We start from the raw sequence: 18,757 nt of genomic DNA on the forward strand, positions 1-18,757 counted from the left end.
GGACTTAGACTTTTACAGAGTGACCTGGGGAGCCACAAGAGGGTCTTGATCGGGGACTGACAGGATCGCCTCACTTTTGTTTATAAAGGATTCCCCTGGGGCCGGCTCAGTGGCCGAGTGGTTAAGTTTGCGTGCTCCGCTGCGGCAGCCCAGGGTTCGGATCCTGGGCGCAGACATGGCACCGCTTGTCAGGCCATGTTGAGGCGGCGTCCCACATCCCACAACTAGAAGGACATGCAACTAAGATATACAACTGTGTTCAGGGGGGGTTTGGGGAGATAAAGCAGAAAAAAAAAAGATTGGCAACGGTTGTTAGCCCAGGTGCCAATCTTTGAAAAAAAAAAAAAAAAAGGATTCCCCTGCTTGCTACATGGAGAGCAAAGAGAAGGGAGCCAGGGGGAGGTAGAAAGGCAAGTTTGCAGGTTATTATATACTCCAGATGAGAAATGACAGTGACTTGGACCAGAGTGATAGCTGTGTTTGTGGTAGATATGGGATTTGTTAATGGATTAATTGGATGTGGGGATGTGACAGAAAAAGTAGAGTTAAGGATGTCTCCAACACTGTTGGCTTGAGCAACTAGAAGAATGAGGTTGCCATTTTTTACACGGGGAGGATGACAGGATGAGCAGGTTGGAGGCAGAAGAGACCAGGAGTCTGATTTGAGGAAGGCTGGGTGTATGTTGTGTTTTAAACATTTAATGGATGTGTCAGGTAGGCATCTGGGTGTGAGACTGGCTTTCAGGAGAGAGGCCAAGTGCTGGTGATACAATTTTGTAACATAAGCATAGAGATGATGTCTAAAGCCATGAGCTACCGAGAGATGAATGTAGTTGGAGGAGGGAAGAGGTCCAGGGGCTGAGCTGTAAGACTTTTCAACCTTAGAGGTCAGAGAGATGACGAGACATCAGCAAAGGAGCTGGAGGAGTAGTGAGAGAGGTAGGAAGAAAATCAGGAAAGGGTGATCCCGGAAGTGAGGCAAAGGAAGTGTCTCAGGGAGGTGGAATGGTCCACACCGAGTGTGAGACGAGATGGAATCCAATGCACTAGGATATAGTGGTTGGCTTTAAATGGCAGCATGGACTGAAGAGCAACAGGAGGAAGGCAGAAGTACAAGCACAGATGCAGGTGGGTGGGTAGAGGGCAGAGTGCCCAAGTTCTCTTCTAATTGCTCCGCTGTTTGCAGTGCTATAGAAAATGAAGACATCGGCTGAGAGGAGAAGATTGGACAGAGAAAAAGTATGAAAGAGTCATCTGGGAGAATGAGGACATGGCGTAGGGAAGGCAGTAGAATAGCTGAACAGCATTGCGGTGCTTGTTGAGGCGTACGGTCATGAATTTAAAGTGAGGCTTGTCGACATGGTTGTGCATTTTTCTCCAGTCATATTAGGCTGCAGGCAAGGAGCAGGTGGAGGGTTGGATTGGCCAGGGTTGGGGTTTTGCCAGGGTTTTGGGTAGAATAAAGGAAAGCCAAGCAAGAAAATAACTAAATGATGGCATCTAAGTTGGGTACGGAGGAAACAGGGGACATGGGGGATGAGGAGCAGTGAAAAGGAAGTAGGATTGGTAAGTGGACTGCAGGTCCTGGCCAGGCAGCAGTGCTACCGGTTTGGGGCACAATAGAATTAACCATAGGAGGTGGGGGGCCAGAAAGTGAGATGCTTGCAATCAAGATGCGAAAACTGAGAAAGTTGGTATGACAAGGTCTAGGGTAGGAATCAGCAAACCATGGCCTGCGGGCCAAATTCAGCCTGCTGCCTGTGTTTATACGGCCTTGAGCTAAGAATGGTCCTGACATTTTTAAACGCAATGTGCAAAATAGGGAAAGACTACTACCCTTTAAGCAAGAACAGCTGCTCCAAGAATTGAAGCCATTGCCTCCTGGCCCACAAAGCCCAAAATATTACTATATGGCCCTTTTCAGAAAAATTTTGCTGACTCTTGGTCTAGACTTCCAGGGTGTCAGCATGTGTGAGTGACCGAGGTTAAGGTAGAGGACACAAGCGTGAAGGCCAGGTGGCCAGGATATTGGCAGGATCATCTACACGGGTATAGAAACCACTGATATTTATGATGGTAGTGTTGGAGAGCGACAGGGAACCAGAACTAAGAGTCAAGGAATGAGGGGGTGTGACCTGGGACCTGTAGATGCCTATAGGGGACTGTAACATGGAGGAATTGCTGGTGGTCTAGTCTGATGGTGTGAGCTGCAAAGGTTGGAGTTTAGGGGTAGAGAGAGAGAAAGAGAATGCTCTGGAAGCAGCTACTAGTGGGAAGAGCTAGTTGGTCACTGATCCACCTCCAGATGCTAGTGGTTTGAGGAAGGACTACAGCCACCCCTTGCAGGGCAGCAGAGTGCTCAGGGGTGGCCTGAGCAAAGAGCACAAGCAAACGAGCAGTTAAGTCAGCCTTAGCTGGCAGGAAAGGCTGTGCAGAGGAAGCCTTTGTGCTGAGGCTTGGAGTCTTAGCAGGAGTAAGTCAGGAAACAGTGGGTGGGATGGAGAGGAGGGGGGGATCTATAGGTGTAGGAATGCATGATATCTTTGAACACTGACCTCAGAAAATCACAAATGAACTTTGGTACACCAGGAGGTTCAGAGCCAATGCAATTAGGAGCTTTGGGTGAAGAACGTTATTGTTTCTTCTTTAACATTTGCATGCTGGGGCTTAAGTATATTGAGAACCACGTGTAGATGGGGAGATGCTCTATGAATCAAAGACGACACACACTGGACTTTCAAGCTTGTTACTTCCCCACAGGTACAGTAGGAAACTGTTGCATATAAATGTTATATGGGGATTCATTCATTTCTCTCTCCAGCACTTTTTGAGAGCATCCTTTCTGCCCAATGCTCTGCCAGGCATTGGGGAAACAACGGCGAATAACACAAATATGGTCCTTCCTTCCACTGAACTTACAGTCTGCAAGTAATTACACTGAAGGATGATCAGTACTAAGACAGGACATTATTGGTGCTCACTGCCTCAGCATCTAAACTAATCTTGGGGCCAGGGAAGAATCCTGGAGGAAGTGACATTTAGCCTGAAGGAGAAATAGGTTGCTGTTGTCAGAGCAAAGAGTGGATGGCAGTGAAGAATGTTCCAAGTGAAGCGATGGCACATATGGGGTTGGAAGTGGGAGAGAGGGCTGTTTAAGGTATTGAAAGAAGCTGAGTATGGTGAGAGAAGGGGCTGTAGAGATGATAGGGGCCTGGACTGAAGTGGTGTCTCCGTCTTCACAGAGCTTCTGCTAAATGTTCAAAGTCTTTCCTCTTTCAAGACTGAGAAGTTGGAGAAGGCAGGAACCAAGTCTGTCCTGTTCACTGGCATTCACCCACCTATCTGGTGCTTACTTCCTGTGCCTGAAAATGGTTTGTTGAACGAATGTATGACTGTGAACCTTAGTTTACCTCTCTGAAATTTATGTTCCTCATCAGTACAAACACCTTCATTACAGGATTTTTGTAAACAAAATGATGAATGTGAAAGCATTTTGTAAACTGTATAATGTGATACTTGTTTTAAAGCTGTAAGATACTGTGTTGCGAATATGTATCATGTAGTACCTTGTTGTGCCCCTAATAACTGCTTTTTTGAGAATCTTATTTACTCCACTCAAGTTGGAAAAAAAACTCCAAAACATTGTATCAGAGAAATTATCCAGTCCTATGTAGTATAAAACTGGCTTGATTAGGGAAAAAGCCTTCATCAGCTTGATCACATCCTTTTACCACTTTCTACAGTGGCTTCCAGCATATTCAGGTTGCTTGCTTTCTACTAAGTGAGCATTAATCAACAGCAAGTAATTATGCTTTTCTCCGGGCCCACAATAGATCCTATCTTCTCCCTCATTTCATACTCACCTATCTTCATCAGTGAATCATCAGGTCCTTGGAAGCAGGCATCTTGCATCTTTTCATACCCAGCATCTAACACTATGGCTCTTGGTTGAATTTATTTATTTGCTGGGAAAGATTTGCTCTGGGCTAACATCTGTTGCCAATCTTCCTCTTTTTTTTTTTTTTGTTCCCAAAGCCCCAGTACATAGTTGTGTATACTAGTTGTAAGTCCTTCTAGTTCTTCTATGTGAGCCACTGCCACAGCATGGCTACTGACAGACAAGTGGTGTGGTTCCATGCCTGGGAACCAAACCTGGACCACTGAAGTGGAGCACACTGAACTTTAATTGCCAGGCCATCAGGGATGGTTCTGTTGGTTGAATTTAATAGGTGAATTTATCCTGGAAATTGACATTATACCATTTCTTCATTCCCAAATACTAGACTCTAAATATACTTAATGCACTTAAATGATCACTGGCTATTATATTAGCAAATGCTTCATATACTTTGAATAACTTGAAAGAGAAAAGGATGAAAATGTAGAGCTATTGGACTTCATTTTACCTCCCAATTTTCTAGTGTTTATCTTGTTTTAGTTCTACCAAATAATGAGTAATAATCAATGAGGTCATTTTACTTTGTTTTTTGAGATATGATAATGGAAAGGTAAGAATGTTGGAAAGTTTTTCCTGATTTTTAGGGCAAGTTTCCTTTTATTTTGTTACATCTCTCTGTGGCCTACTAAATAGTTTTCTATCTAAGCATTTAAAAGCCATAATTGCTCTGTTTAGCTGTTTAATTTTGACTTAATAATTATATACACAAATGAGTCTCTTGATCCTGCCCCATAAAACAGTTCTTACAGCTTCTTAGTACTCATTGCTCAACCCTGTCTGGCTCTCATTTTGCAGGGAGTAGGCTCAGACATTTAGATTGGGCTAAGCATTTTGGAGAATGAATTCTCTGAAATTAACTTTAAAATAACCTTTTTTTAGAACTTGTGATTTACTTTTTGCCTATGTCTGTATTTCCTCAATTTTTTTGCTTTACAGTGATAAATCTAGTTAAACAGAAAAACCTCTCTGCCGAGGCAGAAGGAACGAGGGAGAAATGTTTTTTGCATGTATGTCCTGTGGTTTCTTTGCTCATAAATGCAGTACTAGCATTAATTCACATATTGCATCCATTTTTACAAAATGTGTAATAAATTTGCAACAATTTATTCCACTGCTGCTTTCTGATTTTTCCTTCTGAACTCATCTTAATTTCATACCAAGGGCTTGAGTAATCAGATTCGGTTTAAATGGCTTTTAAGTTCTAGGTACAGTAGTTAATGTTTGAACATTAACATTGTTAATAACAAAAGACGGTAACAAAGGGCCTGTCATAAACCGATTTTGCTGTCACTTACACTCATTTTTGTTTGTTGGTGAAGCTGAAGGTAAAGACGACCACACTCCTAAGTATTCTCAAACCTTATGCAGGTCTGCTCTGCCGCAGGGCTTTTGCCCTCTGCCAAAATGCTCTGTCCCGTCTGCCCCCATCCTTCAGGTCTCAGCTCAAAACTCGTCTTTTCTGAGGGGTCCCATTCCTCAGGCAATCTCTGTGTCACCAACTTTTTTATTTTACCTAGATATGGAATAAGCTTATTTAGTTACTTAAGTCCCTCGTCTCCATGCTAGTCCGTCATGTGACAAGTCACCACTACTTCCCAGAGGGGAGCAGCGCCGGCTTAGTGACACCTGCTCACTGCATTTCCGTGAAACTGATAAATTCGGCATTTTCACTTAGCCAAGACAGCCCATTCCCCAGGCGGATGGGATCTGATGGTCACTTTGCATGACTCCGCGTAAATCCCGTGAAAACCCAATCTATACAGACGCCCGCCTTCTCCTCGGACAGACACTCTGACCCAAATCTCACCCCGATCCTCGCTCCAGGAGCAAGGGGTCCGAGAAGCACCTCCCAAAGGGTCCCTTCTGAATCCCGAAAGGGAAGCGGACCGCGCAGAGGACGCCGGCCGTGGCCACGTCAGCCGGCTCGCGTGCCGCCAGCGCGCCTGCGCGCGGGGGAGGGGCGGTGCGCGCGCAGAGGCCCGCCCCCTACATCCGGGGCCCGGGCGGCGGCGGCGCCGCGGCGCGGGGGTCACGTGGTCTCTTCCTTTCCGTCTCTGGCCGGCTGGGCGCGGGCGACTGCAGGCGAGGCGCGTGGGACCTCGCGCTGGTTCCCCTTGGTCTCCTCTCCCGGCCCGGGCCACTGAGGAGTTCGCTGACGCCGGGTGAGCGGAGCCTGCCGCCAAGATGCCGGCGTATTTCCAGAGGCCGGAAAATGCCCTCAAACGCGCCAACGGTGAGTAGGAGATCGGGGCGGGCCGGCTGGGGCCGCCGAGGCCTCGGAGGTCGTGGGGCCCGGGCCTCCTTCCCGCTGCTCCGCCGCTCGGCTGTGGCCGGAGGGGAGGCGAGTGCGGCTCGCCCGCCCCCGGCCCTGCCGGTGGCGGCGCATGGTTCCCCTTCTCGCTCCAGCCGACCGGGGCGAGAGGCGCGGAGCCGGGAACCGTCGCCCTGGGGGACGTTCCTTCCCCCCGCCGCTCCTGGTGCATCTCCGGGGCCGCGCCGCGGAGACAGAGCTGCCGGGGCCTCGGCTCCTCCCCCGCTGTCCGCCTCCGCCGGGCCCTCCAGGCCACGGGGCTTTCGTGTGCTTAGGCCCCGCACCCCCGGCCGCCATCTGGGAGTGCCGGGGAGGAGGAAACATGGCTCCCTCCCGGGGACAATGCACGCGAGAAGCTCGGCTCCACCTCCCGCCGGGACCGGAGCCGAGCAGTCCCACCTTCCGGCCCTCTTGCAGACTCCTCCGCCCCCCAAAATCCTGCGCCGGGCTTGCCTGGGTCAGGGTCCAGCTACCCTTCCCCCAGCCCCTGTGTCGCCGCTTCGGGGACTCTGACCTATTTAACCTCTTTCCTGTTTTTTCTGGCATTGATTATTGGCAGCCCAAAAGTCTATTCCGAATCAGAGGAAGTTGGAACGGAGTTAATAGTGTAAGAGAGAGACTTCAGGTTCTCTCTTAAAGATAGCGAAACTGAGGCCTAAAGAGAGAATGGTTTGCCCAAGGTCACTCCTGGAGTTAGTTGTTGAGCCAGGACACTAAAACCAAGGTCTCTTGGCTTCTAGATCAGTCGTTTTTTCGCCACAGCGCTGCTGCCTGCGGTTTTTATTTCCGTATGTGTACTTAAGTCACGGGCGCTTTCGGGAAAACTTCTGCGTGTCCCGCTCTGTTCAAGAGGCGTTTTTTACGTTGGCATTATGAGGGTGCAAATGTATTGTGCTGTGTCTGGTCTTTCAAAACTTTCTTGTTTGTTTTTTTTTTTTTTCTTTTTTGTAGTCTAACAGTTTCTAAGTGTTAGGGCGTCCACAGCTCTTATTCTCACGCTTCCTCCACCCAAACAAGTTTTGGGTCTTATCCATGTTGTAGATGGATATTCCGTGTCTGTTAACAGTTTTCTGTTTGTGCAGCCTATTTTGTTAGCTTGTCTGAAAACTGCTGTTGTGAAAAGGTCAAGTTTAGTCATTACATAAAATTGATCCTGCTGGTAATCTGTCAGGGCCAAAGATGTGTTTGTCACATGGTTGTTACTTCAACTGAAAGTAACAGTTTTGGGCGGGGTAACAGTTTGAAGTAGGATAACTCCACATTCTGTGGAACAAATAAAAAACAGTTAAAACTACAATTCAGATCGATCACTACTCATTCTAACCAGTGATCTAATGGTTAGAACAGGCCAGAAGTTTAAGGATGTTAATTAATTTATAGGAAAGAAAATAGAGTGAAATGGAAGTTTATTTCTGCAAAATAAACTGTAGCAAAGTTAGGAAAAATTTCTTTTTTTGATGTTTCAAATTTAGGGTTGTAGTGTATTTAATGGCTTGGGTGAAATTACTGCTCTAATCGCTATTGTAGATCTATTTTGCAGTCATTTGGATGCTTTACCAACAGGCATTTCCCCCCATGCTAACAGGCTGAAGCGCTGTAGTCTCCATGCCCTGAGCAGTACACAGGGGACCCTTCAGGCCTTGTTTCATCACTCCTCCCTTCTGAATCTGCATGTGGACTTCGTATTCAATAGCTTTAAACTTTAAACTTTTGTGTAGTTTTTAAAAAGGCTGTACTGATTCCTCATTGCATCCCTTTTGAGCTGTAGGATGGGTGTTTCTGTGGTAGAGATGAATGCCGTACCTTTCAAGTAGTAATTTCTGTACCTTTGATCTTGTGAATGAGAGATCCCTTCTCAAAGTGTCAGAGTGGAATGTGGATGGCACATGGCACTGCTTACAAAACTTTAAATAGGATGATAAAAACATTTCGTTCAATGGAAATAATATTTTATCTAAATGTTTTATCTAAAACTTGTAACCTCAAATACAGGCATTAAAGTTCTCAAATACATTTAGACCTAATCCGTTACATTATCTTAATAAAATGTGAATAAATTTAAGTGGAATAATCCTTCAAGTCGCCCTGAGTTTGTATCTGAGAACGGTATTTTTGGAAGCAGTAATTATTCAGGAAGGTGAGAATTTGGTCTAGCAGTTACAGGTGAGAAATTCATACCCCAAAAGCATTTGGAAGAAGCTCTTTTTCTAGATTATATTGTTAGTAGTGGCAAATTAGTTGTTCCTGACCCTATAACAGCCTAATATTTGCACTCTATTACCAGTGATTTAAAAATAGTTATTAAATCCACAAATTGTGTAACATTATAGCTTATCTACTTGGTCTGTTGCACAAATAAACTAGTAAAAGTGAAGAGCTGACCTAAACTTTTTCTTTATAGATACATAGTTTCAGTCATTGTGTCTGAAAGGTAAGCTCAGAATGCTCGCCGCCGTCTTAGTAATATAGTTTATAATTCCAGGTTTTAGTTTTTATTTCAAGAATGTCATTCTGGAACTGAACATTTCTTTAAACATTGCAATAGAACCTTTTGTGAAAGTTGTTTCTGTTTTTTCCTGGTTAGATAGTTCAGAGGAACTAAATCCTCCTTGTATGTAAGTGAGGGTAAAATCAGAAACTCACCGTCATAGGTTATCGTGATAAATTTGTTCCCATTCCAGTTTTTTCTTTTACGAACATTCTTGCCTGGTAGCCACGTTTTCTTTTCCTCTTGGTGATGGCAGGGGTGTCTGCTATGAAAACTTATTTTTTAATGTATTTATTATTTTTAATACCTCTTAATGCTTTGGCTTGTTTGAACCTGTTTCAGAGGTTGAGACTATGGGATTTGGAATCATAAATTTTGATTGATTGGTCTGTTTTGAAAGTGAAAAATAGTTTTAGTTCTGTCCCTAAACAAGATCTTTTGTTTTTGTAAGAAATCACAATCTCACATTTAAAAATAAGAGATTGGGAGGGTGAATTATTTTTAGACAGTTTAGGATTTTGTCATCACGCTGTGCTGAGGCCAGCTCTCAACTTTAACTTTCTTTCTGCATATTTCACGTTGCAAAGCATATTAGCAATGCTTGTGTACAGTAGTGTAACATTTAAATCCGTGTAAGATTGGGAATTGGATATAATAGGTCATCTTAGTACTGCTGCCTCGAAATTCTTAATGTAAAGGATAAATTTAACTAAAAACATTGACTCCCAAATTTTTGGTTGATAGAGATTTTGTTAAATAGTTGTGAAAAACACCTAAAGTACTGTTGGATTTTAGTAAATAAGCTTTGTGTGCATGCTCCAGGAAGAAGCTAAGGAGATCCTTCCCTTAAAACAGGAAAGGCTTACTATTCCAACAAAGTATCTAGTTGTGTTATATCTTTGTTTCATTTAGTAGGATTTTTTTTTTTTTGGTAATAAAATTGACTCAACTGAAAATGGACTTTATCCCATAATGGCAGGATTAATATTGAGATTATTAACTTGAAGTAGTAAAGGGAAAGGGTTTGTATTCATTTGCATGTGAGGAAATATGATTTGATATAAATGGCATGATGTAGGATGTTGGGTACTTATTTCAGTATGTTTTGTGATTTGTCCAGTTGCAGACTTTTTAATGTACTAGAGAATTGGAATATCATTTATAGTTTTCCTGGAGGAAGGAATGTTCTTAAGCAACATTCCTTAACAGTGTGATAGTTGGAAGAAGAAATAATGGAACATTACTGAATCTGTAGATCTAGTAAAACCCCCAGATAAGGGACGTTTGTGCCTATTTTTTGCCTCGCACAGAGTTACATGGTAGATAATGCTACACATTGTTACCTTAACTCTTAAGGAAAAAGAATTCCTTGTCAGAGATTTTTTCTTAGGAAGAAAATAAACAATGATTTTTAAAAACAGATGTAGTATTTTAAGACATTTTTAATAGTGTAAACTGATGTTTTAGTCTGCCCAAATTGTTTTTCATATGTTCATTGGGAAGATTTTTTGTGTGAAATTTGGCAATTACTGAATTTTAAGTTGAAAATAACCAGATGACTTAGGTTAAGTAAGTCCTTTTCCCCCCGTCTATTAAGTGTTTATGCCAAAGAAGAAGTAAAAGGTGAGAAAAAATAAGTTAAATTTTCATCTTTGTCAGAAGTAATGTGGTAGGGGTAGGTTTCTTTGCCCCACATTCTAAGATTTTTTTTCCCAGCTTTTAAAAATAAAGTTTTAATTTCAGAAGTTTGAGATTTACAGAATGATTGCAAAGATAGTACAGAGCGCTCACATATATACTACACAGTTTCCCCTATTAATGGATATCTTATAGCAGTATGGTACATTTGTCACAACTAATGAAGCAATATTGATATACATTATTACGAACGAAAGTTGGTATGTTCAGATTTCTTCAGCTTTCTCTAATGTTCTAGGATCCCTTCTAGGATCTACACATTACCTTCTAGGAAACCACATTACCTTTCGTTGTTGTCTCCCCTTAGGTTCCTCTTGGTTGTGACAGTTTCTTAAATTTTCTTGTTGATGACCTTGGCAGTTTTGAGGCGTATTGGTGAGGTGTTTTGCAGAATGTCCCTCAATTTGAGATTTGTCTTAATGTTTTTCTCATGTTTAGACTAGGATAAATAAATGGAGAGATATTCTCTGGTCATGCATTGGAAGACTAAATATTGTTGTCAGTTCTTCCAAGCCTGATACATAGATTGAGTAAAATCCCAATGAAAATCCCAGTGAGCTGTTTTGTAGATACCTACAAACTAATTCTAAAGTTTATGTGGAAAAGTAAAAGACTTAGTGTAGCTAACACGATATTGAGGAACAAAGTTGGAGCACTCACAGTACCTGATTTCAAGACTTTACTCTAAGGGTACAGTAATCAAGACAGCAAGGTACTGGCAAAAGACTAGGCACATCGATCGATAGAGAATGATCAAAATAAAGAGCCCAGAAATAGACCCATGTAAGTAGTCGATTGATCTTAAGGGAACAAAGGCAGGCAGTGTATTTATCTGCATCAAGTCTTAGCATGAACTAGCAAAAATTTCATCAGCCACATCACTGACTGAAATCATACTTGATCTTTCTGCGTTTGCAGAGGGAGATTTTTTTCCCTCATGACTTCAATTTCTGGAACTTTAAAATTGCTTTTAAAAGACACGATTGGTGGGGCTGGCCCCGTGGCCGAGTGGTTAAGTTCGCGCGCTCCGCTGCAGGCGGCCCAGTGTTTCGTTAGTTCGAATCCTGGGCGCGGACACGGCACTGCTCATCAAACCACACTGAGGCAGCGTCCCACATGCCACAACTAGAAGAACCCACAACGAAGAATACACAACTATGTACCGGGGGGGCTTTGGGGAGAAAAAGGAAAAAATAAAATCTTTAAAAAAAAAAAAAAAAAAAAGACACGATTGGTACAGTAGAATTGAGTGAAATCCAGTTTTACCTGTAGACTGTATTTTGAGATAGTACCAGTTTTCATTGTTTTATCTTGGATGATTTTGGCTTAGCTTTAGAAGTCAAAAATAAATGTGACCTAAATGTGACATAAAAAGAGATGGTAATGAGTTCTGAAATTAAAACAGCCAATTTAAAAAACAAGATTTAAAGTTTTGTATAATATATATAACTGGTTTTAATTCTCCTGAATTACTTTTCCAGAATTTCTTGAGGTTGGCAAAAAGCAGCCCGCTTTGGACGTTCTTTATGATGTTATGAAAAGTAAGAAACATAGAACATGGCAAAAGATACACGAGCCAATTATGTTGAAATACTTGGAACTTTGCGTGGATCTTCGCAAGAGCCACTTGGCTAAAGAAGGATTATACCAGTATAAGAACATTTGTCAACAGGTATGAACAGAGCTGGGTTTTATATTTTTGATAAGTGCTTTTAGAAAGTTTCAGAGGAGTTTACTCTTACCTTTCAAAGTTAATGTATTTTATATGGTGTAAAAATTGCTTCTAGAATTTTCATGGTTGGGAAAAGTGTTTTTAACTTGTTTTTTTTTTTGGTTTAGGTGAACATCAAATCTCTAGAGGATGTTGTTAGGGCCTATCTGAAATTGGCGGAGGAGAAGACTGAAGCTGCTAAAGAAGAGTCCCAGCAGATGGTCTTAGACATAGAAGACCTGGATAATATTCAGACTCCTGAGAGGTATGTGGGTTAGAGTGTGAGCAAGTTTTTCTCAGTGTTTTTCTCTACATGTATCCCCGTCATCTCCATTTGAAGTAGGTATTAGAAAGAATGCTTATCTTTGAAATTTTGAATGTATAGTAACCAAAGAAGTCATGTACTTTTCAAAATTCATAAAAATGGAAAATTGCAACCTTCAGATAGGAGGGTGTGTGCTAATTTAAGTGGTTGTGGTACAGATTGGGAATTCAAATACTTGGACACTAAGTGACAGCTTTACAGTGTGTCCAAAGTTGTAGGAAGAATTTGCACTATTTTATAATGATCGTTAGTGGTTTGGTTTTTTAATCATATGGCCAAGTAGGAAGCCGTGTCTAAAACTATTTTCAACTTTTAATGTTTTTGTAGTGTTCTCCTAAGTGCTGTAAGTGGTGAAGACACTCAGGATCGTACCGACAGATTACTTTTAACTCCTTGGGTTAAATTCCTGTGGGAATCATATAGACAGTGTTTGGACCTTCTTCGAAACAATTCTAGAGTAGAGCGTCTCTACCATGATATTGCCCAACAAGGTAAAACGAGAAGTGATTTGAAAAGTTGACTTAAGAATAGATTTTGCAGAAGATTAACTAGTAAAGTTAACCTTCTTTTCTCCATAGTACTTATTTTACATAGTTTTTATCCTTGATGTAAGGTTGGTGTTCATTTGAATATTAAGTAAGTGATTATAAGAAATTTATTTTACTACTTAATTCTATATCAAATGTATTTCATTGATGTCTGAAAGACCTTTTAAAGTCATTTTGGAATTTTCCAGATGACTGAAAAAATAAACTTTGTGATTGCTTTCTGGTAAATTTGAGTCCTACTTTTGACTCCACTACTGCATGTTCTTGGGTAAGCTACTTAATGGTGCACTGAGTTTCTAAGGTTTTTTTAATGTCTGGACTTAAATGATTCCATGAAAAATACGTATTTTTCCTTTCTTAAACAGTACTACTGAATATAGATCTAAGCCTTTTTGGTGATTCAGGATCATCATAAAAAGTATCCAATTGTTATACTGCATACACTTTTAATCCAAAGAACTGTATTCATTCTTTTCCTGATCTTGTCTCTTTCCCTTACTGTCACTTACCTTGCTGTCAGTGCAGCCTTTTAACTGTATGTGACTGGGATGTGTGTGACTACATGTGACTTGAGACTGGCTCTTGGCTTTATCTTACTTTGGCCTTAGCACGAGATTGTGTCACCATTCCTTTTGCTGTGGGGATGGTTGTCGTTGTTTACTCAAGTTTTAAGTGATTTGTGACTAAGGATATTTTACTAGGAGTGTTAGAACCTATGTTCCATTTTGTTTATATGGCTAGCATATGTGAATTTTCACTTAACGCAAGTAAACTTGGGCTTTTTAATAACTGTTGATACAAATATTAACTTGAGGTTAAACTGCATCCCTTTGTTTAAGCCTATTGAAATAGAAATACTCTTTTTTGTTTTAAAGAAGGGCAAAGGAATTCCAAAAAATTTATCCTAGTATTGCATATATGACAGTAGAAGATTACTATGTGTTTTAATGATGGTGTAAATGGTTCATGTACACATCTATATACACAGTTGAAATTAGGTTACTATAAGCCCCCAATTTGTATTATGCAGTTTTAAGTAGTACAGAAGTTTGTTGATTTCTATGTAAGTTAGATAACAAAATTCATTGTATTTCAGACTAGAATCTTTTTGCTCTTTTCGAATTTGAAGTGATAGGTGTTTGAAAGGAGAGTCCCTCTTAGACCTAAATTTGAATAGTTTCCCATTTGTAAACTCTCCCAAAATCGTGTTTTAGTCCTGGGCCAGGAGTGATGACTATGCCCAAAAGGTGATCAGGGCATACAGAATGTGTTATGACTGATCACTTGTAAAGACTGATGATGAGTTTGGTAAATCTTTTTAAAATAACTGATGTTAATATGTGAAATAAAACCTGTTCAAATACTTAAGTTGATGATAGAAAGTACCTAATAATATTTTATAATTATGCTTATAGCTTTCAAATTCTGCCTCCAATATACCCGTAAGGCTGAATTTCGTAAGCTGTGTGACAATTTGAGAATGCACTTGTCGCAGATTCAACGCCACCATAATCAAAGTACAGCAATCAATCTTAATAATCCTGAGAGCCAGTCCATGCATTTGGAAACCAGGCTTGTTCAGTTGGACAGTGCTATCAGCATGGAATTGTGGCAGGTATGTTGTGAACTGTTAGCTTCCCTTCGTAGTGATAATAGCCAGTATTACTTTTTTTCCCCCCTTTAATGAGTATCTTCATCTTGATATCTACTGGTTAATTTTAATAGACAGGTGAGGAATTTAAGGTTGTCTGATGGAGTAGGAAGAGTTCTGGACGGGAAATCTCGGAATGTTTTGGTTCTCATCGCCTGCTATGAAATCTGGGCCAAATCTATAATCTCTTTTGGACCCAGTTTCTTTCCATGTAAGACAGTTCATCCTCAGTGCTGCTCAGTGTGGTTAAAATGCCTGGTCCAGTCTGTGAACTGTTTCCTGGTCTATGATGAAATAAGTATAGAGGAGAATATGTATTGACAAAGTTTTTGTAATAGAATTTTATGGTAACTTTCTATTTACTCTGATTTGAAAAAACTGAGCTTGTCTTTCCATTTTATTTTTATAGTAATTTTACTGTATTTTATAAAAGTATTGGTGGTGACAGATTAGAAATTAAAAAAAAAACTTGACCTTTGCTGCACATAGTTGAGAAGTGCCACAGTAGATTGTCTCCTAGGTTTCTTAGTGTTGCTTTGGCTTAGTACTCATGCTTGGTGAATATCTTACACTGGAGATCTCAGTGGTGTTGAGAATCTTGTCCTCTGCTTGGCCTTTTTACTCTAAGAATTCCTTGAAGGCATTTTCACATGACTTTGTAGTCATAACTTGAAGCTTTTATATGTTTGATGAGAAAAAATCTAATTGAAATTACAGAGGAAGAAACTGAAAATTGATAGTTTTTCAGCCAAGTGAAAATAGGATTTGATTTCCCGCTTCTCCCCATATATTTTCCTTTTCTGTAGGGACACCCTTTAAGTACCACCTGATGAACTAAAGAGGAAAAAAAAAGTTCTATTGAAAAAAGTAAACATGCTCATTATAGAAAAAAATGGATAAGTCTAAAGAAGAAAGTGTTCATCGATTATCTTATCACTCAGAAAGAACCTCTATCTTGTATTGTATGTCCTTCCAGACTTTTTCTATATATTCCTTCAAGTGGTATGATAATATACACATTTTTTTTTTTTGGTCTGCTCTAAGAAGTTTAAGGATTTAGTGTTTTTATAATTATAGCAGTTTTCTGAAATATTTCAGATATTAGATGAATATAAAGAAGTGTACATGAAAGCATTTTATTTGCCACTTTTATTCTTAAGTGTTTTCTGTTTTAGGTTTTGTAAACAGATTTCAATTGGGTTTTTTTTTGGTTTAGAATGCAGTGACTAATTTATACTATTAATTTTAGGAAGCATTCAAAGCTGTGGAAGATATCCATGGGCTATTTTCCTTGTCTAAAAAACCACCTAAACCTCAGTTGATGGCAAATTACTATAACAAAGTCTCAACTGTGTTTTGGAAATCTGGAAATGCTCTTTTTCATGCATCTACACTCCATCGTCTTTATCATCTGTCTAGAGAAATGAGAAAGAATCTTACACAAGAAGAGATGCAAAGGTAAGAATGTCATAGTCAGATAATACTGAAATTCTGAAACAGATATCTTCCACCTAAATGGTATGGGCATATGTTCTAGGTTAGAGTTTCAACCTGTGCACTGTTGACGTTTGGGGTAGATAATTCTTTGTTGTGGGGGACTGTGCATTTAGGATATTTAGCAGCATCCCTAGTGTCTACTCACTGGATGCCAGTAGCAGTCCCTCCAGTTGTGACAACCAAAAATAACCTCCAGATGTTGTTCTTCTCAGGCAGTATTCTTGGCCTTAAGTAACTATCTTTTGTCCCATAAGCAACTCTATCGAAAGCCCAATTGAAAAAATTAAATATTAGGAAAGGACAGTGTTGTGGTGTGAGCTTTCTGTCCACATGTAGATATTTAGAATCTATTCTTAGAACAAAGTAGAAAAAAAAATAAATACTTCCATCAAGTCACTTTTTTTTCCTGATTATAAAATATTAACTGTTTAGAATATTTGGGGTGTGTGTATAGATGAATATTTAAAAAAAGGGTCTATAACATAACAATCTAAGACTTTTTTCTTTTTTTAGCATTACACAAAGCCTATTTCTTTCAGCCGTGTTTGGTTTTTATACATTTCTTGGACTTAGGTGACTCGCATATACCATTCTTTTCTCTTACTAGTAGACCACATTATTTTGGCCCCTAGTAAAATTATATACATCTATTTTTTTGTGTTTTTAGCTTTGCAGCACTACATGGAACCAGCCAACCAACCAACTGAATTTTTCTGGTATATTTTCTTTGAAACTCTTGAGGACAGTGTTCATTATGTCATTCATTCTTTAGCTAATCCATGTCTTTGAGATAAGAAAAAAACTTGGTTTCTTTTTTTTTTAACTTGGTTTCTTTTAAAGTACTCCTGTACCCTCTCTTTAGATAGTACACTAATAATAAGCATTAGACTATATTTAGCTCTATGTACATTATTTTGCTTAATTTTCACAACAGCCTTGTGACTCAGAAAATTATCTTGTCTAAGGTTCCAGTCTTGGGAATGGTGAAGCTGAGATTCCAGTCCTTGACTCTTGGGCCACAGAGCCCATAATCCTTAGTGTCCAACAGTTCCCTGAATCAACCTGACTTTCCTCTTGTGTTTTAAGGAAGCTAAAATTTAGTTTTTACCACCGCCTCCCATAATTGTGTTATGGTCCTTGTAATTTTTTTCCTCTTCTTGTCCTTTTTTCCCCTTAGTTTTTAAAGCTGCCTTAGTTGTTTTTGTAAGGAAGTATGGGGTATGCAAATGTGTTTTTTTCTGCTTTTTAACCCATAATCTTTTTCTGTAGTGAGAAAACATTGACAGTAGTAAGTGGGTGGATGAAGTTCTGACTCTCCAAGGAGTCATTTTATTTATTTAATTTTTACTGAGGAAGATTTGCCCTGAGCTAACGTCTGTTGTCAGTCTTCCTCTTTTTGTATGTGAGCTGTTGCCGCCGCATGACCACTGAAGAGTGGTCTAGGTCTGTGTCCCGGAACTGAACCTGGGCTGCCGAAGTGGAACCCACAGAACTTAACCACTGGGTCACCAGGGCTGGCCCCCAAGTATTCATTTTAAATAGGTCCATTTCTATCTTAATTTCTCTCATACTTTGATGAATAATATTTATGAATACAGTTCACTGTGGTGGTGTACATGTTCTGTCACTGCCATATCTTACCAATCAAAGATAAATGTCTTTCTGCTTATCAAATAACATTTACAAATTTAACAAATTTGTAACTTTGTTCTCCAGAATGTCTACTAGAGTCCTTTTGGCCACTCTTTCCATCCCTATCACTCCTGAGCGTACTGATATTGCTCGACTTCTGGATATGGACGGCATTATAGTTGAAAAACAGCGTCGCCTTGCAACACTGCTAGGTCTTCAAGCCCCGCCAACACGCATTGGCCTTATTAATGATATGGTTGGTATAAGTTTGAGCATTCTTACAGCTTTGAACAGAAAACTTGTCAGATTTTATAATTCATGATTAAATGCTGGGAATTCTGATACATTGCCAGGGGATTCTGATGCTTTGGCAAGTTTGAGAACCCCTGGTGTCAGTCAGCACTTGTGTTCAGTTGAGGTGATTAATCTCTAGTGGGTGAGCTGGAGTTAAATTTGCTGTAGTAGATGAGACTTGGACTAGCTCTGAGGGGTAGTATGGATCACTCAGTAAGAGGAAAAGTAATGATGGGCATTTCAGGGGACTACAGGAAAACTAATGAAGCTGACAGATGTTGGAAATGTGATGATGAGGCTAGGAAAGAATGAAGTGATTCTGGACAACTAAAGTGTTTCCAACTCTTGTGTCTTTTAAACTTGTGTTACTAAAGCAGTGGCTCTTGGTCTGGGCTATGTGATGAAGTGGTGGGTGAAGTACTTTCTGAAATGCGCATTTCCAGGTTTCAACTACTACGTGTACTAAGTCAGTTTCAGAACAAGAAGTCTAGGCTTTGTGTGTGCGAGTGTGTTTACAGTGTTTTACCTTGATGGAATCTTTGGATTAGTGGAACTTTATCATGTGAGTGTCTGTTACATGTCAGAAGAGTGATACTGAAATGGAATTTGTACTCCAGAGAGGGTTAGATTTTAGGGATTCTGAG

The 18,757-nt window shown here is 40.3% G+C and overlaps 1 protein-coding gene across 1 annotated transcript in view; it reads left to right on the forward strand.

Moving 5' to 3' along the window:
* Positions 1 to 5,952: 5,952 nt before the first annotated feature.
* Positions 5,953 to 18,757, forward strand: part of EIF3A (eukaryotic translation initiation factor 3 subunit A) — a 33,508-nt gene continuing 20,703 nt past the window's right edge. Inside the window, exons 1-7 of the mRNA XM_070482383.1 lie at positions 5,953 to 6,191; positions 11,937 to 12,127; positions 12,295 to 12,431; positions 12,819 to 12,982; positions 14,455 to 14,654; positions 15,940 to 16,148; positions 17,904 to 18,075. Of these exons, the coding sequence (XP_070338484.1) occupies positions 6,143 to 6,191; positions 11,937 to 12,127; positions 12,295 to 12,431; positions 12,819 to 12,982; positions 14,455 to 14,654; positions 15,940 to 16,148; positions 17,904 to 18,075 (1,122 nt within the window). The 5' untranslated portion in view covers positions 5,953 to 6,142. The remainder of the gene's footprint in view (positions 6,192 to 11,936; positions 12,128 to 12,294; positions 12,432 to 12,818; positions 12,983 to 14,454; positions 14,655 to 15,939; positions 16,149 to 17,903; positions 18,076 to 18,757) is intronic.

The sequence above is a fragment of the Equus asinus genome, chromosome 2 (genome assembly GCF_041296235.1).
Source record: "Equus asinus isolate D_3611 breed Donkey chromosome 2, EquAss-T2T_v2, whole genome shotgun sequence".
Lineage (NCBI taxonomy): Eukaryota > Metazoa > Chordata > Mammalia > Perissodactyla > Equidae > Equus > Equus asinus.